This window comes from Pipra filicauda, unplaced genomic scaffold (genome assembly GCF_003945595.2).
Source record: "Pipra filicauda isolate LSUMZ 115617 unplaced genomic scaffold, ASM394559v2 scaffold80_size11013439_pilon, whole genome shotgun sequence".
NCBI classification, from domain to species: domain Eukaryota; kingdom Metazoa; phylum Chordata; class Aves; order Passeriformes; family Pipridae; genus Pipra; species Pipra filicauda.
The window spans coordinates 4,973,427-4,999,542 of record NW_024104987.1 but is presented as its reverse complement, the minus strand read 5'-3'; the positions used below and the strand labels follow the sequence as shown (position 1 = coordinate 4,999,542).

Here is a 26,116-nt window from a genome sequence, read left to right as displayed (position 1 = left end):
ACCTTATTCTTCTCCCTCTGGCCAGCTGCTTGGATAGATTTTTATTTTTTTTTTCTGTGCAATCATCTTGAAATTTTTCATGAAGGTTTTGCTTGTGTCTGTGGGATATTGTAGGTTAGATAAAAATTCCATCTGTGTTTCAAGTACGCTTCAAATAAATTTAAAACTTGAAACAGTTTGATCTTTCATTAACTTTCTGTACTAACTCTGTTGCTAAATTCTTCTGGTTGCTCTCATCTTGCCCTTTCAGTATTTCTGCAGAACTAAAACCAGGGGTAAAGCATAAGCACTGTAAATTTTCTTCTGCCAAGGGGAAAACAAGTGTCTGCCCCTGTGGTCCATCTCTTGGTTAGACGTGGAAGAGCTCCCACATTCTTAAGAGCAGTTTAAACGTGCCACTATAAGTGGATTTTTGCCAGTCTGGTCACTAAGACCATCCCTGCTGCCCCTGCAGCCTCTGGCAACTTCAGCTGCCATTCTGTTCTCTTTCTTAGAGATCCTCATGCCATTTTCCTCACTGTAGAATTTTACAGTACTGCACCAAATTACAGGACTAACACCTCTCAAGCAGGGTTTGTTTCTCCAGTCTGTATCAGGAGATGAGAGTCAGAAATAAGTTTGTGGGATTTTCCCCTCCTGCATCTTCCTGGCCTCATACTCTTTGTGTAGGGAATAAAAACAGGTCACCAGCGCAGTGCAAACATTCCAAAGGAAACACACAGTAATCAAGATCTGAAATACAGCTGTGCACAGTAAATAAATTTTCCATTGGATTTGACTTCCAGCAGGAATCTGTGAAAGGACATGTCACTGTAAGCACACACTGATTTTTGCACAGCAGATTTGTGCCTTCCTGGAGCAGACCTGCTAGTCAGCAGCAGCAGCTGGTGTCATCACAAAGTTCTAAACAAATACAGTATTATGTCAACCTAAAAGAATTTTAGTTCCTTTTGATATTTCTGTTTAGGGGGCAGTTGTTCTTTTACCATGTACAGCTTGCACAGAGAAACAGAACAAATAAGGTTTTTTGGGGTTTTTTTTCATTTAACAATCTAAGTTACTGAATCATTTAAGGAGATGTCTAAACTCAGTGAGTTTTAATAACAGGTAAGTAGGTTCCTCGTGTCTTTTAAAAACAATGGATATTTAAGGAAAGCACCTAATGATATAACAAGACCTTTTTTCTGTGTTTAGGAGTCTCTATTTCAGTGCAGAAGCATGATATCAAACTGCTGAGATCAATCTAGTTAGTTTTCTTAATGCTGTAGGAAGAGAGTGAGAGACAGTCATGGTTGTCCATGTTTTTATATTTTATAGGAGCAGTGATCCTTCAGTCTGCTGCCCTCACCTCGTGTCTGGGTGAGGGGGCAGGCCTGGGGGATGTATCTGGACAACCACAACTCTTCCAGTTCCCCACTGAGCTGCCTCAAAAGGTGACTGTTTTCCTCAGTGTGTGATGTCACCACTATTTGGGTACTCGAATTTCACGGCCAGTGGTCACCTTCATGAATAAAATTCCCTGACAGTGGCCTGGCCTGTGCTTGCCAAGGCAGGAATGCTGCCAGGCTGGCTGCCCTCTCGGAGCTGGCACGGGGGCAGTGCAGCAGGTTAATGATGGCGTGAGTGAAGCTGCTGTTACCTCCCAGCTGAGGGTTATGGGCTCTGACAGCGTTTGCTGATGGCCACTGAACCATGAGCCGTGTTCTAAAAGTACTTATCACTTTACCCTCTGACTGCCAAAGCGATTCATGAGCAGTTTTGTGAGGGGAAAAAAAAAAAAAAAAAAATATGTGAGCGGGGCAAAGGAGGACGCGTGAAATTTTGGAGGGGAAAAAACAGTATTAGGCAATGCTAACTCATCAAAATAGGCCATGAAATAGGCCATAAAAGAGATGAAACAGTAAGAGAGGCATCATAGTGGAAATAACTACAGCACCATCCATGTCAGTCTGGTATATACTTTTTGCTCACTCCCTGATTTGAAAGCAATTTTTGACATTTGGGCTCCACTAGAACACTTCTGGCCAAGAGATCACTGTATAGTTTCACAAGTATTATTGAAGAGTTGCTGTGAGGTATCTCATTATTTCAGATGAGTAAATTGCATCATAGAAAAGTGATTTTTTTTCATATTTTTTTTTCCCTGAGACCACAACAAGCAGCTTTCAAGCCAGAAGGGGAGATCCCAAGAGTCCTGCCTCCTTTATCCTGGTTTCATAACCTGCACTGCACTGTCTCTGGTTTAACAAAGTCCTGGTAAGTAATTTTGGTGCATTAAATATAATTTCTGATGAGAAGGTAGATGTGTCTATGCTTGGAGGTACTCCCTGTGCATTCAAAGAGAAGGAGGTGCTGCACAATAGGATTATATTTGTTAATGTTTTGCCAATCAGCCTAAAATGCTCTTTAGTAGTAAGTGACTGTTGTTCTTACCTTGATAAGGTATGTAGAGAAATATTTGGAAAATCACTGGTAATGCTGAAAGTTTGAAGAGTTTTCCATGTTATCAAGCTCTTGGATATCCCATGTTTTCATGTGATGCTTCATCCTGAGGGAAAGCTGTCATTTCTCAGGATAATCCAAAGACACTTCCATCCTCAGAGCAGGGACTTGTGTCTGAACTGTAACTCCTATGAGGTGCAGCAGTGCTTCCCACAGCTATAGAAGCATGTATTGACTAGAAATAATACATTTTACATAAGACACACATTAAACAAAACATTTTTATTTGGGAACATGTAGAGAGCAACGAATGACTGTTTATTTATAGAAGTTTGTTGGGAAATATCATGGTTTTAATTAAAATGAAATCCCTGATACGTTTCCTTTTGGGCTAAGCACTAAGATTTTCTAGCTAAAAATATAAAATCAGTCATTCTGCGGAGTGTATATTTATAATCAGGCTTTAGAAATATAGAAAGAACTGAAAAAAAATTACAGGGGAATAAAGATTGACTCAGTTGATAGCTAAATATTAACTGTGTTCATAAGAAGGAGGGAAATTACAAAGGGCTTGGCAAACTGAGCTGTCCAAACTGACTGACTGACTGACTGAATCAAGAAGTTAAATATCCCTGGGCAAAGCAAACTATGTACCAGAAAGGTCATTACTGTTTCTCATAGGGTTTAGCTCTTTCACTCTGCAGTTGAGCTGAGTTTTTAAATACAGTTTTGTATGCAGATTTAAAGGTCTTGTTCCCTGTTAAACAGAGAGGCTTTGAAACCAATTCCCTCTAACAGGTGTTAATGAGTACAAGCAGGTTATCAGGACGTTACTTGTAGCAGCTTTACTGTGTGGTGTTGTGTGTGAAGGCCACACCAGTGGTTAAAGATCAGAGGTTTAATTAGCCATATTTTACTGGGCTTGGCTTTAGGCCTCAAGAGTAAAAGGACTGAAAGAAGAGCAATGGAAAGATTACTGGGTTTTGTCTTCCACGGAGCAGTCTCAGGACTGCAGCCTTCCAGCATGCTGTGAGCTGCCTCCGTGCCACTGCACCTATTACCATTGTGCTGCTCTTTCAGGTTGTGGCAGTAGAATTAATTTCCTTTATTATATCTGCATTCCATCGGCACAGGATTTACTGAAGAACTAGAACTGATGTGAAACACTGAGAAACCAGTGATCACCTTACTGGTGTTCAGGTAAACACATCTGTATTCAAAAGTCCGCTGGTAATATTACACAATATTGCATATTTTCTCAATTGATTTGAGCAACGGGAATAATAAGAGTGTAACTGCAGCTCAAGTGCCCTGTTCACAAGATGATGGTGCACTGTTAACCGAATCAAAGCTAAGACTAAGCAGCACTTGAAGCTTATTACCATTCAAGTGAGACCAGTTAAAAGCAAGGCCAATTTGGAGCTGGTGACCTTGAGCTGTGGGTGTTGCTTTATCAGATGCAGCTGAAAACGGATTTGTCTCAGCTGAGGGGAAGCACGAATCCTCAGAAAAGAAATTATAAGTAACAAGGCAGTGCATGTGAGGATCTGTCTTGCTCTCAGCCTCTGTTCCCCACGAAGTCAGAAAATTGATGGTAAGTGCACAACATCTTATCGTCCATGGGTGGTTAGAGAATTCCAAATTGAAAGGAGCTGAGGTTATTCTTGCCTAGCAGACTCAGTGCTAACTATATTCCAGTCCATTTGTGTACAGCAATGGAAAACATCATTTATCTGGGATGTCAGGGATGACATTGCCTTTCATTAACCTTAAACAAAATTATGAGGCTTTGCTTTACTTACCAGGTAGGTTTATGTACTATCAATTTTTGTGCATATACAGAGGTGCAGAATTAAGACGGTGGAAATCCCTCAAACCTTGCTAGGAGAAACCTGCTAAGAGCTTATAGCAGGTATTTATTTTATGTTTTAAAAATTCAATAGACTCCAGTTAATCTGCCCTCTGGTAATCCACAGAATAATGACTGAGCCAGACACTTAGCTGGTGTAATGTAGTGAAGCTCTTCTGAAAGCAGCAGTCAGGCTGCTGCTCTAAGATATAAGAGGCTTAGGCTCAATTCCCTAATTTCCCAGAGATCTCTTGTGTAACTTTGGCCAAATTCCTTATATCTAGATAAAAATAAGGGTTTACAGTCATCATACTAAGTTTGAATCCTGACAATGCTCAGACTTCCTACATGATGAGCAGGAGAGCAAGGTTCAATAGATGGAATGCAGAATTAAAAACACAATGGCCACACACTAAGGAGGCACACTCAGCATCCTCATGTAATTTCTATGTGCTTTAGGGCAACAATTCTATGAAAGAAGGCATAACCCTCCATATTTCCAATGACAATCCTCTGGTGCTGCTGACATCAACAACAAAGTCCCCAGTTTCTTACTGCTCCCAAAGGCAGATGGGAATGAGAGGCCTATTCAGTCATGACAAAAGACTTTGTGGGCAGGCATGGAAGGAAAATTTTCCAGTTTCCACGGCTGAGAGCATGTTTCAAACCTCAGATCTCTGGAACTGGGCATCAAAAGAGGGACTTCAGACAAATTAACAACTTTAACATTAAATATTTCTATAATTGGTTCAGAACCTCAATATGGAATTGGAAGGTAAATGGATTAAGGAGTATAAAGCATTCAGTTACTGTGGTAATGGGGAACATATAAGCAGCTAAAATTGATGGATGCTGTCATTTATAATTGCTGAGAGCTTGAACACCAGGGTGCATTACAAGGGGGTATAGTGGGAATGTTTGAGCTCTTCAGAGGTAATAGTCTGATCTCTGATCCATGCAGGTAGAGCTGTCTGGGGGGCTGTTGGGTGGAAATGTGCCAGGTTCTAAAGGTCTGCCCTGCACAAAAGACTGCAGAATAGGCACTTTCACAGCAGTGATGCAAATACTGAGTGTAGCTGCTCTGCAAGCAAGTGGTTAAGTGAGCAGTGATGCCTGTGCCTTTTGTGTAGCTTTGTGTTTCAATTCATGATGGAGGAAATTGTTATTGTGGACATAGTTCCAGGAATAAGTGGATGGAAAACATTTTAGGGAACAATTCTGTAATCAGAAAGGATTCTGATTCTCCTAAGCTGAGAGGCCAAAAGGGTAGTTCAGCTCTGCATTTCACCTTTCTTTTTGGGCTTAGCTATATGTAAAGTTTAGGAGTCTTTCTGCTCGCAAGGTCAGAAGTAGGGCGTGCACATAAATGTCATTGCAAGGAAAAATATGTGTCTTGAATTAGTAAAAAAGATGGAAGAAATCTCTTGCTTATTTTCAGAACTGACCACACTAGGAAGGAGCAACAGACTTGGTGTAAGAGTCTAGTATGGGAAGACCTCTGACATATTGATCATGGTGGAAAAAGCAATTCTTGGAGGCTCTTCCTCACAGCTGTCTTGACAACAAACAGATCAGATAATTTTGATACTCTTCTGCACTAAATATTTCAGTTAAAAAATCCCTCCATTGCTGACATTGGTGCATCATTACTTGTGGTGAAAACTCAAGTACGGCCAAGCAGGAATTTCTAGTTTGCCTACAGGACTTGTGCTGCCTGTGCATCCAAAACTGTTCTCTACTTTTGGAAATACCAGAGGGATTCCTGCAGTGTGTGAACTGTACCTTTTAGATATAATGGTGATTGTTTCACACAACATTAAATTACTTGTAGCTGCATGGTCTCGTGAATGCCAGTGCTCCAGCTCCCTGGGTAAAATGTGCTGCACAGAAATGTTTGCCAAAAACAACAGTGTGGAGATGCAGCCAAAGCAGTGAGTAGGTTTTGAAGTTTGCAGCTGTTCTGAACAGAGATTCAGAGATTTTGACCTTAAGTTTCAGAGGAGTAACCAGCAATAATTTCACTCTGCTTAGTGCTGATACAGGGGATGTACCTTCTGCAATTTCTTTCCTTATTGAACTTAATGTCAGTGAGCTCAGGCTCCATGACAAGGCTCTGTACAACTCATTCTCTTTATGTTCATCCTGCAAAACCCAATGACCTGCAATGCAAAGTAAGAGCCTGAACTCTGTGAGAAATGTGTGTGTTCCCCTGCTCCACGTACTGGAGGCTCAGGATGGCCCAGAGGTGACAGTGCCATAAATCTCCATTTAGGCCACAATTATTAATCTGTGAATTCAGCTGTGCAGAAGCCCCACAGGTCAGAGCCACGGGCACTGACAGCACTCACTGACCACGTCCAAGTGTGGTGGAAGTGAAAGAAATCTGAATAAATACTTTCTACTTAGGAGAAGGCTCAGTCCAAGCACCAGCAGACTTTGTTTCTGTGTCCAGATTAAGAAAATGGATGAATACTTGTTCCCTAAGAAACAGGGAAAGATGTTCTTCATCTTTCATTGAGTTACAGCATTAAAATCTGCATTTCTTTGTTTATTCTAGATATATAGCTGATTCTTTCCATTTAACAAGTTGCCAAATTTTTCTCTACATCCTGCACTCCAACAGTAGGAAAACCACTGCCTTTGAAATGGGGTCTTTTGGCAGGTCTCCATAACTCTGTCTCCACTAGTGGAAAGAGGTTTTGGGTTGGGTTTTTAACTTCCCAGCTCTGAGGCAATTGATGTGTGATAAACCTACAGGTTGGGGAGATTTTTTCCAACAAAACACCACTGGTAAGCAAATACTGATTTATCAAAACCAAAACTGTCCAAAATTCTAGTTCTGAAATTGTCAGTGTATCTGATTCTGCATTCTCAAAATGAAATCTAATTATTTTTTTGTCTTTGAATAATTTTTGGATACACTTGGGCAAGAAGCATCATTTAAACTATCATCTTGTTAAAGAAAAAAAAAACAAAAACATTAGGGAAATCCTAACACTTTGTTTTTTATATGATACTTACACATGAAAACAATACAAAGTGGCTCATTTTGAGGGGAATTGTACCATATATTGCATATGTACATTCCATTTAAAAAAAAAAACAAACAAGCCAAAACAAACAAAGCACACAAACTCTGTAACATTTCCTTGCCTGGAAGAGAATCACCAAAACAGAGACAGAACCTGTATCCAAACAACTTTTTAATAACCAAGTGTCTACTGAAAGAGTGTTTTTTCAGCTCATCTGAGACTGTGTGTCATCACAACAGATGAGACTCACTGAGACTTCAGATAAAGATTCCTGTGCAACAGCATAATTGATGGAGAGCTCAAAGTCATGGCACTGGCTTCTTGTTTTCCCTAAAATCCTGACCTTGGTAGCTTTTCAAACCCTGCCTGTGTTTGCTGTAATGCATTTATTTGATTCAAGCATTTTCCTGAGCTTCTTTGTCAGGTGATTGAAATTATTAGTGAAATTATGACAACACTGGTTATCTAAGAGTTGAAAATTAGTTTTTTACTTCATTATATATGCTCAGTTTGAGTAACAATCACTGCAGAGTAACCAACTACTTCTATTGTTTACCTCTGCATCACACAATTTATCTCAACTAACAACCTAAAAAAGGGTTTTTTCTGTTTAAAGGAAAGAGGAGTAAAGTGAACACATGTTTATAAGCTTCCTTAAAAACCAGACAGAGCAAAATCTGTTGCTATTGTTATTTTTATGCTGAGAAATCACCCTGCTCTCCAGTGTAGGAACTGGTACCACATACCCTGCTCACTGTAAAACAGCTAAACCTCCACGAGTCATTTGTTTCATCATTTCTGAGCTTTTCTGCCAAGCACCTGCCTTTTAATTTGCTACAACCAACCTGAAACATCTGTCAATTTTTTTCCCCATGAATTAATAATGCTATAATTAAAATCCAGCAGAGAGCTCAGCTGAGGCTCCTGGTTAATTAGGACAGGAGAGAGCCATGTGAGCAGCATGGCACTACATGGCTTGGAGAAGGCTTGGATTCGAACCAGGGCTCTGTGGGTGACAAGTTCCTGCCAGTCCATGAAGCTTTGGGATATTTGGTGCAGTAGCCAGTAGGTCTATTTGCGGGCAATCAATTATTGCTGAAATCATTTAATTAGGATGCAGTGCCTGAAAATTGCGTTCTTTAAATGTGTATTTTTAAAGGATCTGGTTTTAGTTATTGCCATTGTCCAAACACTAAGAAAATGAGGAGAAAGAGTGCTGAACTCAGCTCTTGCTGAGAGCTGCTTTGCTCTTCAAGTGGGAGTGTCACGAGGAGAAAAAATGACCTTCTTGGCAAAGGCCATACCTGCAGCTGATGTGCAAAGATTGGGGATTTGAGTTCCTTCCAGGATTGATTTCTACACTGATAATTGCAGTGTCCAACTAATCAAGACTGTTCCTGGTGCTGAAAATACCAGCTTGCTTCAGGTTTGATGCAGGTTGATTCCTGCAGCTTATGTTCTTATACCACCTACCTGAGACAGAAGGATTTGGAGGTTGGTTTATTGGGTTTTGTTTGTTTCTTTTTAAGCAGCAGACAAAAATATTTGTAGTTCTATGCATTCCAGCCACTTATAGATGAAAACATTAATCTGGAGATCTCATCACTCAACAAGTAATCTTTTAATGTTAAAAAGTGCGCCAGTTAACATCACAGATTTTTTCAAGCTTATTGACTGAAGGCAAAGAAATTTATATTGCAGCTCAAAGCGAGGTATGAGAGATTGTTATCATGAACTTCAATGATTTGAAAACAAAATTAAAATAAACTGGTAGCACACAGTGATGTGTACCAAATGCAATCTGAATGTCCTGCTGTGTACCAGTGTCATGTAACTCAGAAGGCATTCCTGCTTTAGTTGGACAAGCGTGCTTTACAACTGTCCAAATTCACAGAGGATGTCCTACAAAATAAACTTCTCTAAGTAGTCTCCAATGTACAGAGACATCCACAAAAATGCCACCTCTCTGACCTTTTGAGAGCTTGACATTGCATTTACAAAGATTTTTTTTAAATTATTTCAAATTACAAGGAAGCATTGTAATGCTAAAGAGCTGCATCTGAACCGCAGCGTGTGTATGAGAAAACCCACTATGGCTGATAAGGAATTGCCTTTTCCTAAACCACCCTTAACTTTGAGTAGCTGCTGCATGAAAAGTGAGGAGATTCCTTGACCAAGCTTGCCCTCTGCAGGCCTCTATCACCTCCCTCTGGCACTGCCAGATTTGTTCCCTTTTCTGCAGAGGCAAATTAAATGTGCTGCTAACATAACAGAGTTTGGATTATATATATATTTATTTTTTTATTCATAAAATAGTAATTACCTAAGTAGATATTTGAGGACAGCTCTGTATTCTTAGCGAGACTGCATCCCAAACATCAATTTAATCTGCCCAAATAGCTCCTGATTAGGTTTGCTGTTATCTGGAGGCAGTGAGTTAATGGAGATGCTGCAGAAGGGATTTGATTTAACCCTCAAGCTGTTTGTTCAAGCTGAGCTACCAGCAAAGACCATAACTGGCATCTGCTCTAATGAGGTAGAGTGAGAATCCTCTCAACTGTATCTCTGTTGTACAGGATAACAAGGAAGAATCACACTAAAATAGACTTCTGGTGAAGTTTGTGAGAGTAAATTCTGCCCCTGGGAGATGAAGGAGGGAGTACTTTGAAACTCCTCACCTAATATCTGATGAACAATGATCTTTTAAGAATCTCAGTTTTGAACTAAATCAAAAATCATCACCATGGTTTATCATTTTCATGTAACAAACAAAAGCAGGTACAGGTCAATAACATAAATCAAATTATGAATATGAGAGTTTGTTTAAGTATTTCACTCAATGTGCTCTGTGTGCATGTGATTCTTTGAAAAGAGAACTGAGGACTACATAAGGTAAAGGTGTGACTTTTTTAGAAACTAAATTAATTATATATAACTGAACTTTAAACCAGCCAAACTAGACTGAAAAAACTTCTGCATAGCTATAGCAATTACTTATATTTGTAGTTGACATAGCAACAACATCAAAATCTCTGGTGCAAATGAAATTACATTGACAAGCCTGCTTGTGTTGGTATAATACATGTTAGCTGAGCCAAGGCAGACATCAGCTATGCCACTCAACACTTTTGTTTCAAAACACTTTGCAAAGAGAAATTATTTAGCCTCTTCCTTCTTTCTTTTTATAACATACTCCACATGCTTGCAAAAGACAGAAAATGTCCCTTAACAGTAATAATTAAGTATAATATTGCATCTGCAATAATAGTAAAATTGCAAGGAGCACAGTAGGACTCCTGGGACTCTTTGACCACCAATTCATGAATACCAAGGACTCCAGCCAGGAACAGGCTGAAGAGCCAGGCAGGCTTGTTTCAAGCAGAACCTGAAGCCCTCTAAGAGTTCACAGATCTAGACCAATAGCTGCTTTCAATGAGTGACTTTAATTAGTAAATTCCAATAAAAAAAGGCTTCATCGGATTTTTTTTCCCAGAGTCTCAATAAAATATGCTCTTTGAAACAAGATCTGACTCACACTGCAGGTTTAACAAGGGCTAATTTAAACAGGCCCTTATTTCAGTATCAATGTTAAAGAGCAAATGGATATAACATTTACGTTGTCAAAATTCTGTGAACAAGAATAAGTAAGCAAACTCCTGTTCTGACAGCTGATGTCTGGCTTATATCCAAATGACAAGACTGAGAGAAGGAAAATTGAGATGTGTTCATTAGAACAGTCTCAAATGGAGCCTCCCTGAGCTGAACACCCATTTATTATAGAACGAGTTAGAAAAAGACTGCTCCTACATTCATGGTGTACAATCAATTTGCCAAATAGTTGTCATAATAACTTTTTTTCATAGATATACTTGTAGGTACACAAAAAAACCACATTTTTCTCCAGCCTTTCTGTTAAAGCCATCCAGCAGATGGGGCCACGGAGTTGTACAACCCACGAAAGAAAGTGAGTTCATCCTAGGGAAACCTCTCATAATCAGTGCAAATAGAGCTTTGTTAATTCATTAAATTCTAATGTCAGGCAAATAACTTATTTGCTTGTATCATGTCCTGACTGTAAGACTGATTAAGCTGTACTCAAATGCTAGTTAATGCAATTCTGTGTGTGTTTGATACTGAAATAATTACAACTCTCTGTCCACCAAAATTACAACTGAGGTTTTAATTTTCATTCATGCTACGTTTGTTCCCAAGTATTGTGCAGGTCTGAGGTACAGTCAGGCTTGTGATGAAGTGGCAGTGGAAGTCATTGATAGTAATTGTAGCGAGAAAGTCCCACGTGTGGAAATACATATGTGGAGAGAGGAACGCGTTAGTGGTTTCTGCATAAAGAAAGTTACATTTTATGAATGTAACTTGCATGCACTGTTGGGGGTTTCCTCCCTGTTTCTTTGAGATCTGTGCTTCTGCTCCTGTTAAACCTGTGAATCAGAAAAGAACACGGGGTTTGAGAGAACCGGTTTGCAGGCTGCGGGAGCAGGGGGGTGATCCCGTAGCGGTGGATGCTGAGTTTGGGGTGTGTCTGTACCTGCGGTGCAGTGTCGCGCAGCAGGAGGGGCTGTGAGAGAGTTTCGGAGCTTTGCCTCCTGAAACGCCAACTTTCTCGTGAATTCAGCCACAAAGTCCCCTTCGGGAGGTGGCTGAGGGGGGCTCGCACGTTCAATCCCGACCACGGGACAGGACAGAAAGGACCTGGCTGTGCGACCCGGGCGGGTCAGGGAGTGATTTGGGTCCGGGCCGGGGGTGCGGGGCTGCCCGTCCGTGCGGGGTCAGTCCTGTCCCGGGGGGAGTCCAGGTGGGAGTCCTTCCTTGGGGGGTGAGCCTTGTCCCGGGTGGGAGTTCATCCCCGGGGCTAAACCCTGTCCCGGGGGGGGAGCCCAGCCTCGGGGGTTGAGCCCTGTCCTAGTGCAGAGAGCCCAGCCCCCGGACCCGGTGGGTCCAGCCCCCCAGGGTAGTGCAGCCCCGCTCGTCCCGCCCGCGATCCGGGACGAGGATCCGCGGCGGTACCTGGAGGCGGCCCCGCCCCAGTGCCAGGAAGGGAGAGACCGGCGGGGCGGGAGGGGAGGGAGCGGCCGGATCCGGCGGAGGGGACGGGACGGGACGGGGCTGCAGCCCCGCAGAGCCCGCGGGACGCTGCCGGCAGCCGGCCATGGCTTTCGGGAAGGCTCCGAAGGACCCGTTCGGCACCGCCGTGGGCAGCCTGGTCGGTGAGTACCGGGGGGGCTCCGCGCCCCGTCCCGCCCCGAGGGGAGCCGGGGCCGCCCCCTCTCCCCGCCCGGCGGCTGAACGGCGGCTCCCCTTGGCCTTTCAGAGCGGGCGACGCTCGGATCGCTGCAGACCGAGGAGTGGGGGCAGTTCATGCACATCTGCGACCTGATCAACGCCACGGAGGAGGGGTGAGCGCGGCCGGGGGCGAGCGATCGACAGCGGCCGGTGCGCGGCTCGGAGGTGGCACCGGCGCTGCTCGAGGGCAAAGGGACATCGAGCAGGAGGTGTAGGGCGCTTGTGTGAAGTGGCCCAAAACGAAATAGCAGCAGGGAGCACGTACCTCTGGTTCGTAGAAAAAAGCTTTGCCCGTCTCCGAGCCGACAGAACTTGTAGGGATTAGACTCGTAGGCTCTTCCCCGTGGACACGCGCTGGAGGAAAGGTGGTAACAAATGTTTCTCACCTGAGTCTGATGTATTTTGCACAACCTGTACTCCTCATCAGGCTAAACGGGTACCCCTGCCCTCTGCAAAACCCACTTATAAAAAGGCTTTGGGCACTTGGGTGCCTACAACACTGTTTAAAACTCTCGGCTTTTAACCTGGAGTTCTGCACTGTCCAGTTCCTCAGCTGTGTCGCAGCAGGGGTGAAGCGATGGCTGGGTCCCTGTTCAGTGGGATCCATCCCATCAGAGTCTGTTCCCAGAGGCTCCCAGGATTGAGGTGGCCTCTTGCACATCCAGGTTTGCTCAGGCACTTGCTGCTCTGAGCTTCCTTGTTCTCACCTGTAAAAGGGGAAGAAGGAAATTCGTTCTCATGTAAGATCAGTTTTGCATTGCAAGAGCTCACTGCTAGCAGTGGCGTATTTTAACATCAGCTGAAGAGCTTTCTCCAGGAGAGTGAGATGGGCTTAGTTGCTGCACATGTATCTTTTTATTTTGTATCAACTTTTCTTCCCTCTCATTTTTTGGATCCCACACTCTCTCACCCGTGGCTCTTAGTGCTTGGAATGTCAGTAATAACTCCCTTCTGGTTATTGCCATAAGCAACAGCACGCTTTGACCCTCAGTGTTAGTTTTTATGTGAAGTTTCCATGCAACAGAGCTTTTCTTAATAAACTTATTTCCTCTTGTGCACAGCTTATGCTTACAGAGGAACTCCTTGTAACTTCCTCCTAGGCAGCTACTACTAGTCACAGTCTGTAACAGGATACTAGGAACAGCAGAACTGCTGTATCTAATTAGGTAAATGGTTATTTTAATACAATATCCAGCTCCTGACCAGAGCATTTCCAGATGCTTCAGTGAGGGAAACAAGAAGCAGGAGTGGAATCATAGTACAGCTTTCTGCAAGGGAAAGTTTCCTTCTCCTCACTCATGCTCCCATCCATCCCTTGATGCTTTCCTGGTATGCCTGGGTATGGCATAGGATTAAGAAAAATGAGAAGTATCTTCTTTTTTTTTTTCACATGAAGTATAACATTTCAAACTGAGAAATGCAGCGATGGTAAATACCCACTTAATTTTATTGGCTTTGAAATAATTTCAACAAACATTTCTTTTTTTTCTTATCGAAACACTGTGTTTGTGCCTATTGCTCCATCTTAGATTCTAGAGAGATCCTAAAGAGGCATTAGGACATCTTGTTTATGTTGACCATGATTGTTGGGCTGGCCCTAATAATTGTACACTATAGATAGTCCATATTAATGAGGCAAAACTGCTCCCCACGTGCGATAATCTCGATACCATCTTCCACCCTCTTCCTCCTACATAGATAGTTAAAAGATATGGGATGTATATATAGAAATCAAAATGGCTGGGTTGGAAATGGCCCTATCTCTGGGCTGGAATGGGTTGTCCATCCATACATGGTAATTACTCAGATGAGTTAAATGCATCCTGCAATTATAAGATTAGAAGTTATCCATGACACCCCTGCTCCCAACAGCCCTCCCAGCAGAATATTTTTTAATTGCATCATACGTGAAAAATAGGTACCAGCCAACTCTTGATACAGCTGGCAATTGATATTCCCTTTCTTGGCAATAAAAGCTAGATAAGTAGTTCTGTTGTACAATAGTGGGAAAATATAATTTTGGAGCAGACTTTACAGAGGAGAATAACTTTGTTTCTCTGCACAGTCTCTGGAGTAATGCACGGTCTGCAGTTACAAACCTGATTCACTGCTTTGTTGCTCTAGCTCAGTGCTGAAGTGATTTGGCTGAAATCAATGGGGCAATTGCTCTCGTTTTGTGTGGGTGTAAATACAGGGATGAATTTGGTGCCGTATCTCAGGCTGATATTTTTGGGTCTTGGATGAAGTTATGAACTAGAAAAACAGCCCAATTTCACTGGTAACTTTTTCTCCTTAATTTCTTCTCACAGGCCTAAAGATGCAGTTAAGGCACTAAAGAAAAAGCTTGCAAAAAACTGTAACCATAAGGAGATCAGGCTCACCCTGTCTGTAAGTACAGCTATGTTTACATTAATTAGATACTAAGGAGGCAAACATTCTAAACGATAAGGTGGCATGCAAATTATCCCTGACACAACTCTCCGGGATGATTTCAGTCTTTGTTGTTTGTGTGCACAGCACTGCCACAGTGCAGATCAGATGGTCTGCCAGCATTCCATGGAATCCTGGATGATGCAAATTCTGACATTTATTGTTGTGGTTTTGTTTGGTTGGGTTTTTTTTTAAGATTTGTACTATGTGGAAGTAGTATAGCTCTTATTTACTCTAGTGACTGTCCCTCTGTGAGTGCCCCACCTGTTTGTGAAAGACATGGAGGTTGGGTTATTACATAAAAGCTACATTTGACCATTCTATTACTCACCTTGTGGTACTGATCTTAGTTAAACTAAGCACAGTGTGCAGCATGGTGGAATGTGTGATAACTGCTTTGTAAAAATTAATGTTATCACTTATAAATGAGAAACTTGCATGAAAAGGTAGCAACAATGAGCAAGAGACAGGATAAGCCATGTGAAATCCAGATGTTATGACTGAAGGTTGTAGTGACTGGAAAGATTCTCACTTGACATAATCTGGCTTCCAAAACCTGACAGTGTTTCTAAACTGCCTGGGTGTTTGGGGAGGTGTCATTTCAGTCAATTTAAGATTTACTGGAGTTTGTTAATGCAGTTCTGTTTTCCACTACACTGGTAATGTAGGCAGCAGCAGGAAGTTCTTAATGTTGTCATAAGTCCTGAGTTTCTGACTTGACTTGCTCTTGGCTAACAATAGTGCAACTGTGAGAAGAATCATATCATTTGTGTTTTAAGTTATTGGAGACTTTTGTCTTTTGTTAATTGTCTAAAACTATTTTCAGCATTTCCTTTTTTGAGGTTGTAGGGGCCTGTCTGCATCACACTGACTACCATTACTCATGGCTTTGGTATTTGTTGTGCAAAATCATTATCTACATCAACATGTGCTGAGAAGTGATTAAGGAAGATCAGTGATGGACAGTGTGGAATTGTAGGTCGCTTAGCAATTGCCCAAGTGTCTCCTGACAAGTTAGAGATGCAGATAAATGTATTTAACATGTCAATTTATACCTGCAGCTGGTTCCATTTCCTCACTTCTTTCCTGGCTTCCTCCTCCACTGTCTCGTGAGTCACGTTTGTGTGTGTGTTTTCTGTGTTTGCATAACAGAAACACTGGGTTTCCACTGTACTTGCCATCCCTGTATCAGCTCTGCTTTCCTTCCCCTCCAGTCCTTGGTGCAGTCCTTGTGCACCAAGGTCCTGCTCTGGGTATCTGACACAGTCAATTTTGATAACCCAGTGTTTAGGTTTGGGAGCCGTTCCTTGGGTGTTTACAGTGCAGATATACCCAAGGTGACATTATAGCTCAGCCTTTGAGGACGTAAAAATGGGAGAAGGATCTTGTTTCAGGTGTATCCAGGGAAGAACTTTATCACTTTGACCTGGAAGCTCACTGCATTTGCTCGCAGGAGGAGTGTTGGGTTCAGCTGGGATTGCAGTTCAACACTCTCAGTCTCTGTACCATCCCAGGCCCCTTTCTCCCTGTCTGTTCTCACCCACACACATGTGCAAGTGTTACCTGTGCCTGTCAGGCAGTTGCATCCTTTTGGCCCAGCTTCTGTTTTCTTTCTGCAGATTTCTCCTCCCTGTGTTCCTCAATATTTTTTCCTTTTTTTTTTTTAATTTAAATAAGTTACAGCCTTTCCTTTAACTCTCTTTCAGCTTTAGTTCTTATGTAAGATCTTCTATCCTTTGCTTCTCCCTCTGCCCCTGACTTCTTTCCTTTTTGGTTTTTTACCAGTACTGCCATCAGTTTAGCACGTGTGAAACCTTTCCTTTAATGACCCCACTGTTGGCCACGTGTGGCTTTTAACTTTGTTCCCAAATCACTCTTCCTGTGTGTTATATCTTCTATTTTTATCTTCTTAATTGCCTTAATGAAATTGTTCCTGTTTCCCATTTTGAAATGCTTAGATTACAACAGCAAATCATTGCAAAGGGAAAAACAGAAATAATTTTCAATTTCTGAAACAGAAGCCCTTCCCTCCTAGTGCAACTCTCATCTCATAAAGTTGTTTTCCTCCCAGATTTTTGCAAAAATAAGGACTCTTTTTTTTTTATGAACTATGAGTGCCTGTATTTCCTGTAGTAAATGTGGTCCTCCAGCCTTTGGGATTCAACATCTTACCCACATTAGGTAAAATTAAGAAGGATCTACAAATCTCATTTCTTTTGAAAGACGCTTTGATCCACTTCTCTCTGCTCAACCTTGAAATCCTAGAATTTAATCTTTCTTATGAAGCTGCTTAAGGAGCACAGAATGAAGTGTGTCTTCATCAAAGCAGCACAACTGCACGTGTTAGCCCTGATTATGTTATTGAGACGTGTTAAATCTCAGCTGTGTCTTCCTTCTCCTGGCTCATAAGTGCATATTTATTTATTTGGAGGAAGAAGGGTGAGTGCCAGCTCTATAATGTGCTTGGTTTCATGTGCTCTGAGCTGCAGAATTTACCTGTGAAGTCATGTGAAAGGAGGTTTATGTGTGTCAGGCCATGAAGTTGCTCCATGCCCAGCCTTTGATAACACCGAGGCTTGGCAGTGGAGATTGTGCAATCAGAGGGAAGAGGATTAGAACTTTCAGGCTGGAATCCAACCAAGTGTGTGTGTGTGTTACTTGACTTTTTATTACTGATAGACTTTGGATACCTTAAGTCTGTTTATGTGGTGAACACTGGGGTACCTGTTCAGTTGTCGCATTAAATCTCACATTAAATGTGTCCCTCTCTGTGCCCGTGTCCACACACACACTCTTACATTCAAAGCAGTGGGCAGAAATTTAAGATTGTTGTTTCATTTCTGCATTACATTGTTGGGAAATGTTTTAAAGGGAGTCATTTTCCCAGTGAAATTGGGAATGTCCCATCCCTGGAAGTGTTCAAGACCAAGTTGTATGGGGCCCTTAGCAACCTGATCTAGTGAATTATCTCTCTGCCCATGGCAAGAGCATTGGAACTAGTTGATCTTTAAGGTCCCTTCCAAGTGAAACCATTCTGTGATTGTATGATTGGCAAGATTTAAATTTTGGAGGATTTTTTTCTAAGAATATTTCTGCTTTTCCTTTCAATAGTCTGTAATTTTCTAGATGTACAAAAAAATTTAGCATGGCAAATGTGGCCTTCAGATTTTACTTTGTTAAATTAACATGTCACAGAGCAGAGGATCTAAAAAACAAAAACATGAGAGAGCCTTCCAGCTCCTCAATCAAAACAGTCCTAGTCCATTTTATTATACTTCGTGGTATACATGGGCAAAGAAGAAAAGAAAAGGACGTTGAGTGGGACATTGAAATGTGAAATTTGAAAAAGTGAAGACTTCTGAAAATGGAATATTTTTGAAATGCTGAATCTTGGTAAAGTGTGCATAGCCCCTGCACTGTAATTGGGGAATGGCAGCTGAGAGAGCTGCTCATACCGGTTTGTTTTAAGTGCTGGCCTTGGAAATAGCATCTTGCTGTTCAAAAACTCTTCTGGGGAGACATCAGTGTGTGTTCATACAGTGTAATCCTGGAGATGGATTAATGGCTTGTTCCCTTTGAGTCAGAAATGCGAAGAAGCGAACAGTTCACCTGTGTTTTCTTGTGTTGACCTTAGGTCTGACAAGTGTCCATCACACACTGCAACCATTCCTTACAGCTTTATGGACCATTCCTGGCTGCTTTAGATGAGCAGCAAATCTTCTGGAATTCTGAGTGAGGTCTCTACTGATAAGGAATGTAGTTGACTTTCTGCTGTACTCACCAACTTCTCCCTTTTTTTGTTTGTGCTTTACAGTTTGGCTTCACCTCTCTGTAGATGCCTTTTACCGCATTAGTTCTGTGATTCTGATTCCAGCCAGAAGGCTGGGATTACACAGGTTTCTCCCTTTTTTGCTCAGTGCAGATCTCCTCTGGTATCAGTGAGCCTGGAACAGCCTCTCTGTCCATTCCAACCCTTCTCATATCCAGTCTGTCACTTACAGGAAGTTTGGTTGAAATTAATTCGCCAGTTTTGTTATTAAAACACGTTTCTGTTGAGATTCCACTGTGCTATGTGGAGCAGTAGCTGACTTGGCCACCTTGGATCTATTCCTTCCAGTGGAGCTCCCTGGGATGGTGAAGTCCTATTTGCACAATAAATACCCGTATTGAAATTCTAATGAAAGGTGTTATTAGCATGAAAGTGGCTTGTTCATGAATGGTCCAGTTAAAAATAATTGAGTCAAATTCTTCTTTTTCTCATACCAGCTTAGTTTCTCTCTGAGTGGGCTGGACTGGCATAATTGAGTGGAGGATCCAGCCCATTAGTTCAGTACTTTCATTCAGTGGGTAAATACCCAGTCCCTTAAGCAGGGAATTAATAATAGGGAGTAGCATACCAAATTTCCCATGCACTGGGTTGAAAATATTTTACACAGACCATCTTTGAAGTACTGCACAGGCAAATAACTTGGCTTATTAGCATATGTTTCATGTAGTCTCTATGAAAAATAATGTTTCTAGCCAAGATTTTTTTTGTAATTATCTTTCAGTTAGTTTTTTGCACAGCAGTCTGCCAGAGTCTCTTTGTTCTACCCTGTTTTCATTTTGGCAATGTATTTTCTTCTGGTATTAAACCTGTTCTCCTGTAAATTCATGATCACACTGAGAGAAAAATCCCCAAGTCCTGAGGCTAGAAAATGAGTTACTAAAATGATTTCACTTAGTCAAATATAGTCTGCTGTGAATAGGAAAGTATATTTAACCTACTTTTATCAAGATTACATTATCATGCCTTAAAATATGTTTATCCTTTTGAGAATATGTCCTGTCTGTTACATGATTCAGGGGAAGTTTTCTCTGGAAACCCATGAAATTTTGCAGCCTTTTGTTAATGTCAACCCTTTGCTTTCACCTTCTCACCTTCCCTCTTACACTGGGAGGGAAAGGGAAGCTGCAGTTGAAGAGCAAGAAGCACAGGAGGGTGACCATTTTTCCTGATTCTGGATCCAATCTGATTGACTCCAGTTTCCCATCAAGACTTGTATTGGCCTGATCTCAGGTGACTGGGATGGAGTGGCAGCTTTTGATATCTCTTCTGCAAAATGGGAATGGTAGTTGGCCACCTCCAAATGTACAAGGGAGAGAAGCATTCTGTCACCACCTCATGCTGCTGTGTTTGATAGGGCAGATATGTGGCTTACAGGGATCCTACTCCGAGCATTTCAAGCAGAGTTTTGGAAGTAGACTTCATGAAGGTGAATGTGACAATTGGAACATTTCAGCTCTTCTGTTTCAAATGATTGTGACCTTTGAAAAGCATGAAGAAACTGTGCTCTGAGCTGTTGATTTTGTTCTCTTCTATTTTATCATTAGTCTCTCACTTACAGGGCAGATTAGAAGAGAGGCATTTAGTGATGTGATTTTCTTCTTTTGCAGAGTTCTTCAGAATCTGTCAGACCTATGTGCTAGGCAGTGGATGAATTCTATTGCTAAGTCTGTACAAGTAATCTTTTTAAGCTTTGGATAGATTTCTTGCTGTTAAGGTACTGTATGTTCAGTTACTGCTATGACATGGAAACAAGTGTGACCACACTTCTCTGTTAAAAATAGTTGAACTGTGGCTGACACATCTCCTTTGTACTGCACAGGTATAACAGAGCACACAGTGACTTGCAATAATCTGTTCATTCCTGCTAATCCTCATAACCCCTTAAAACAAATTAAACAAAAGGAAACAAAAACAGTCAAGTTGTGGGTTTTTTCCCCGGTCTCTGTGTAACAGAAGGATTTTTGTGTGTGCAGCTGCTTGACATGTGTATGGAGAACTGTGGCCCAAGATTCCAGTCTTTAGTTGTGAAGAAAGATTTCTGCAAAGACAAGCTGGTGAAATTACTGAACCCAAGATACAATCTGCCAATTGACATGCAGGAGAAAATCTTGACCTATATCATGGTGAGTCTATAGAGCAAACTAGTCTATAGAGCATGTAAGTGCTCATGGTGTCTCTGCTATATGGGAAACATTTCATGGTGCAGCCCGTTTCTGTACCATAACGTGTCCTGGGAACCTCTTCCTAGAGCAGACCTTGTTCTTGCTGCTGCTGCTTCACACAGGAGTAGCACAGACTGGAAGACAAAGGCAGACAACTGGAAAACCTCCACCTTTTCTATTCCCTTCCCAGTCTGTGCACGTGCTGTGACTGTGGCTGCACTCAGCCAGAAGGATGAGAGGTAACTCTGGAGCTGTTGTGGTTGCTGCTGCTTTGAATGGAGCCATCCAGGGTGGATGTAGGGAATGACCTGTCTTTAGGACGACACATTTTAGAAGCATTTGTCTGACCCACTGACTGACCATTTCTGTCACTGTTTTGTTCCTGACATTTCAACACTAGACGTGGGCCCGAGGTTTGCAAGGAATGGTGGATGTGAGTGAAGTAAAAGAAGTTTACCTGGAATTGCTGAAGAAAGGAGTGGAGTTTCCATCCCCTCACACCAACAGTGGTGGACCTAAGGTGAGGATATACAAGGATACTTCAAGAGCAGGATATATTAATTGTTTGAGCTCTGCAGACAAAGAAGGTGTGTTTGGTTTGGGATTTTTTTTTATTAAAATGCTCCAGGGCAGAATATGACAAACCTACTTAAGCACGTGAGCAGGAATCGGTTTCAATTATAACAGCTAAGATAACAACAAAGAAACCTGACCTATATAATAGTTTATTTTATTTCCAACCACAGATCAGTGGATATGTTCTCAAAAATGAAGCATCTCTGTCTTGGGACTTTCAAAGATTTGGCCATGCTGTTTACTTTAAAAAAAAAAGAGTGCTGAGTGCTCCAAACTTGTCAGCTTCTGAAAGCCTCAACAAACATGAGTAAGGTTTTCACAAAAACACATACTGTTCAGAACACGAGCATCATCTATCCTTAAATCAAGAGTTGTAGAACTATAAAAAAGACTATTATCTTTATATCTCTCCAGCTGTTTTCACAGTCCATACACAATAATTGTTATTTAAGCCTGTGTGATAGGTAGGACTGTGTAGCATCTAGAACATTAAATAGAAGTATGGCTTGAGCATTGGACATCAGCTGGAAATACAGTACATGTTTTAAAGCCCTTTTTTCCTGTTTTTTTATTCTATTATAAGAGCTTTCACAAGAGTTTTGAGCAGTGTGAAAGCTATCCACTGCAGGGTGAAACCTTGCAATATAGACCTAGATGCCTATAATCAGTGCAGACAGGAATAACTCAGATTTATCCTGAGTTTGATTTGATGGCTGAATAGTGGAGTGCACAAAAGCTTATGTATTTTAAGGTTGTTTGACCAAGCTGTGTGAAGAATGCTCTCAATAGACAATAATTTATTTTCCTCACCAAGTACAGCAGAGATTATTTTGTCAACCGTGTGTATTTGACAGTTAAAATCTGGCAAACCTTCTGTTGATCTCAGCAACAGCAGACCTGACCAGAGTTTTTACCTCAGTCTCTAGGAAGTGAAGGACCTGTACTGTGTATTCCTTTGCTGGCTGGGTTTGGATCTGGGGGGTTTTTTTAGCAGTCAGATCAAATACAATGCAGGTGAAGCTTTCTGCAGGCAGAGTGTTCCAGCTTTTCAATCCAGAAGGCTTTTGTTGTTCACCTTCTGCAGAGCCCCAGACTCAACCCCCCAGCCTTGCTACTGCTTCCAAGTGTGATCTCATTCTAAACTGTCCTTCCCTGTAAAACTGCAGTGGCACTTTGGGAGGGACTCTTGGCTGTTGGATGGCTCGTTCTTTAGCCATTTCCACTTTATCCTGTGATGGAATTTACTTGCAAGCCCTTTCCAAAGATACCTGAATTCCAAGCCTCATTTCATGACAAAACAGCCATTAGATTTATTTTTGTCAACAGACCTTGCTCAACAAATTCCCTGGGGGCACTGATTATGAGAAAGCTGCTGCCCAGTTGTCTGGTCTGACAGGGATGATCCTCTCTCAGCAGGATGTCTGCACCAGTTCCTTTGTTCAACCCGAGCTCTGCTCTTTTGTCTTTCCACAGACACCTCGGTCTTCTACAAAGTCATCACCCTCCTCTGCTTGTCCTGCCAAACGTTCCTTCCTGCCTCTTCCCACGGGCCCAACGCTGTTGTTGACTCCAGAGCAGGTGCAGTACTACAGGTTTAGAGCAGGGCAGGTCCACTTGAAACGTGCTGTTAATGTGTGACTCCAGCAGCCTGGGTGCTCAGGCCGCTGAAGGGACCATCAGATCAAGGGATACAGCTCTAAATTCATGGGTTTGGGTTCCTGGAATCATTTACTCAAGTGTGTGAATATCTAGTCATGTCTTACAATGCTGCTATGCAGATTGATAAAAACTACTTCAAAGGTGGGTGAGAAAGCCAAACTTACTTCTACATAAGGCTTGTGTGAAAAGATTGTTCTGAAAAGCAGGAAGGAAAGGACAGTTCACTTCTGTTCCTGCCTCCCTGTAGCTAACTAAAAGGAGTAAGAGTGACATTAGTGAGAAGGATTAGCTGCAAGGAAAACAAGTGGTGCTATCAGGTTTGGATCTTAGTTTGATTACACATATAAAAGCTGAGCTAATTCCATTCATTTTCATGGCATGTCACTGGAGTAAAATAATGCTAATTAGGCTCATATTATACCTAATGGGGAAGAAAGTATGTATTAGGGGTAAGAATTATTCTGCTTTATCTGCTCACCTACACGATATTCTCCTATTGAATTCAACAGGTTGGGAAACTGTACAGTGAACTGGATATGGCAAAAATGAACGTGAGAGTCATGTCATCGATATTAAAAGAAAATGCTCCTGGCTCTGAAAATCCAGATGATATGAATCTTTTACAGGTATATGATAATTCATTGGTGGGGCATGTTGATTTGGTTAAAGCTGATTTTAAAATATGCTGCATCCTTTCTTTTAACATCTGGATTCGAACTGACAAATGGAATCCATCAACAGGTTTCAATCTCTGGTTTTTGCTCAGCTTTTCTTTTGTCTCCTTCACCTGCCCCTGACATCGAGATAGTCAGGAAAAGACAATACAGCTTGCAATGCAAATTTAAGCTCTAGGGAATTCCAAGGGCAAAGGAATTTCATAATGGAGCGTTCTCTGTTAAGCATGTTCTGTCAAACAGCCCAGAGAACATTCCAGTAGAACGCAGTTGCCTTGTGGGAAAACAGGTGATGACACTGTCTCGCTCTCGTATCCGTCCTGCAGTTTTCAGTGCTCCCTTTGTTATTACCAGTACCTTGGAGGCAGACTGAAGGCCAGTGAGGAATATGAAGCATTGGCTTGACCTCAGAGACTGGGAGCTTGCTGTGCTACAGGTGAATCCACGTGCTCCCAAAGTGTAGCCTGAAGGAATTGTATTGCGATAGTCCAGTTCGGATTCGACAGTGAACGTGCAGATGTTCCTTCTGTGACATCATTTCTTCTGCTTGCTTATGCTGTGGTTTCTATTTTAGAAATTAAAAATACAGTATTACTTTAGCATTTCAGTAGTGACCTATGTCAATGGAAGTTTTTCTGTTCCATACTGTGTGCAAGAGCTTGAAAAGCTTTTATCACATCCTTCTGTTTCTAAACTTACCTTCAAACTTCTATGATGAGGATGCATTTTTAGCAGTTTTACAGCATTAAATGTTTTGGATAACTAATCTAATTTTTGCAAGCCTTGAGTGCACTTCTTCTGCCCAGTGTAGAAATTTTCCTTTGCAAGGAACCCTTATTGAGTGCTGTTGAGAATACAGGGGTTTAATCTGCTTGGCCACCTCTGTCCAGTCCATGACAGGGTAAATGTTTCTGGTTATGAAACAGGAAAAATATGTCTCTCCTTTCCTGTCTCCTGCTGTGGCCCTTCTGCATGTGGGTGCACAGATTCAGTTGCCCACAGTAAACCAGTGGATTCCTATTGACACTCCCAGTAATAAAATTGTTGGCAAAAGGTTGAGGACAGGGTGTGGAGTTCCCATATGTGGGAGAGGGACTGAAAACTCATTCCTTTCACTGTTGTTCTTTCCGTTCTTTTTCCCCTGTGCCTGGAGTGGAATAAAGCATCAAGCAGGGCCACCCTGTTCCTTGAACAGTGTTTAATGTTCCCTTTTGTTTGTGGCACTACCTGGTTTGCTTGGATTAGGCTTTTGTTGTCAGACAACAAAGTCCTTTATTAAAGGAGCTGCTTGTTCAGGCTTTGAGTGAGTTGGAGACACTGATTTCAGTCCTTTTGACTACCTGGAGTCTCCCAATAAGTGCTAAAACAGGGTGAGCTTGATCAGTGCAACATGTTTTCAGTTCTTTATCTTCATTAGTGGCCAGGCTCCTCCCTTTCTCCACCCTGTTTTGGACAAGGCTTAAGATATCAGATCTTACTTGAAATAATGTGCTGGCCAATAATAGTAGTTAAAGAATAGCTCAGTGTCAGCCAAGAAGAGTCACAAACTTTTGTACTGGATAGTGAATAGATATACTGGATGAACGTGCAGGAATGTGGGTCCAGAGCAGCAGCTGGTAAGAATTAGCACAAATGTATGGGAATCACTGATGATTGTTATTCCAGCTGCTGCTCCTTCATTGTAAAACTCCAGTTTTTCAAAAAAGGAGAGTGCACGAGGAGCAAAGCCTGGCAGAACCATGCCTGAAATGAGAGTCTCAATTTCCTTCTCTTTTGATTATTGATGCTTGCAAAGGAGCCAGTCTGCTTGTGTAATGGAGCCATAAGAAATATATGTTTTTTAAATGCTGATCAGGTAGTAAAGTGTGGAGTCTGAAAGGTTTTAAATTTAATTACAGACATTAAGCTGAATAGGTTTTTGTGCATTTTATCCTGGGCTATGAAGATACAGTACTGAAAAGTACAGCACTCTGTAATCCTGACACAGATTTGGCAAAGGGGTGCAAATTTTCTTTTTACATAAGTAATTTATCTCCGTGAAGTATGTGGTTTTTTGAGGAAAAATCAGATCACTTTGAAAATAATACCAGAGAAATTTCTGGATAGCAGTGTGCAAATAAAGTGATTTCCCCCCACCTTTTTTTGTTTCTTTAAGTGGAGCC

General features: G+C 41.7%; 1 protein-coding gene across 3 annotated transcripts in view; it reads left to right on the top strand.

The window, feature by feature from the left end:
• The first annotated feature begins 3,623 nt into the window (after positions 1-3,623).
• The window catches only part of TOM1L1 (target of myb1 like 1 membrane trafficking protein), a 31,640-nt gene continuing 9,147 nt past the window's right edge, over positions 3,624-26,116 (top strand). The window contains exons 1-7 of one of the 3 annotated variants that reach the window (XM_027749871.2): positions 12,290-12,548; positions 12,653-12,737; positions 14,934-15,012; positions 20,857-21,006; positions 21,446-21,565; positions 23,095-23,199; positions 23,790-23,906. In XM_027749871.2, coding sequence (XP_027605672.1) covers positions 12,491-12,548; positions 12,653-12,737; positions 14,934-15,012; positions 20,857-21,006; positions 21,446-21,565; positions 23,095-23,199; positions 23,790-23,906 — 714 coding nt within the window. In that variant the 5' untranslated portion in view covers positions 12,290-12,490. Of the gene's footprint in view, positions 3,643-12,289; positions 12,549-12,652; positions 12,738-14,933; positions 15,013-20,856; positions 21,007-21,445; positions 21,566-23,094; positions 23,200-23,789; positions 23,907-26,116 lie in introns of those variants that run through there. The other 2 variants (XM_039390330.1, XM_039390331.1) reach the window with 2 other exon arrangements.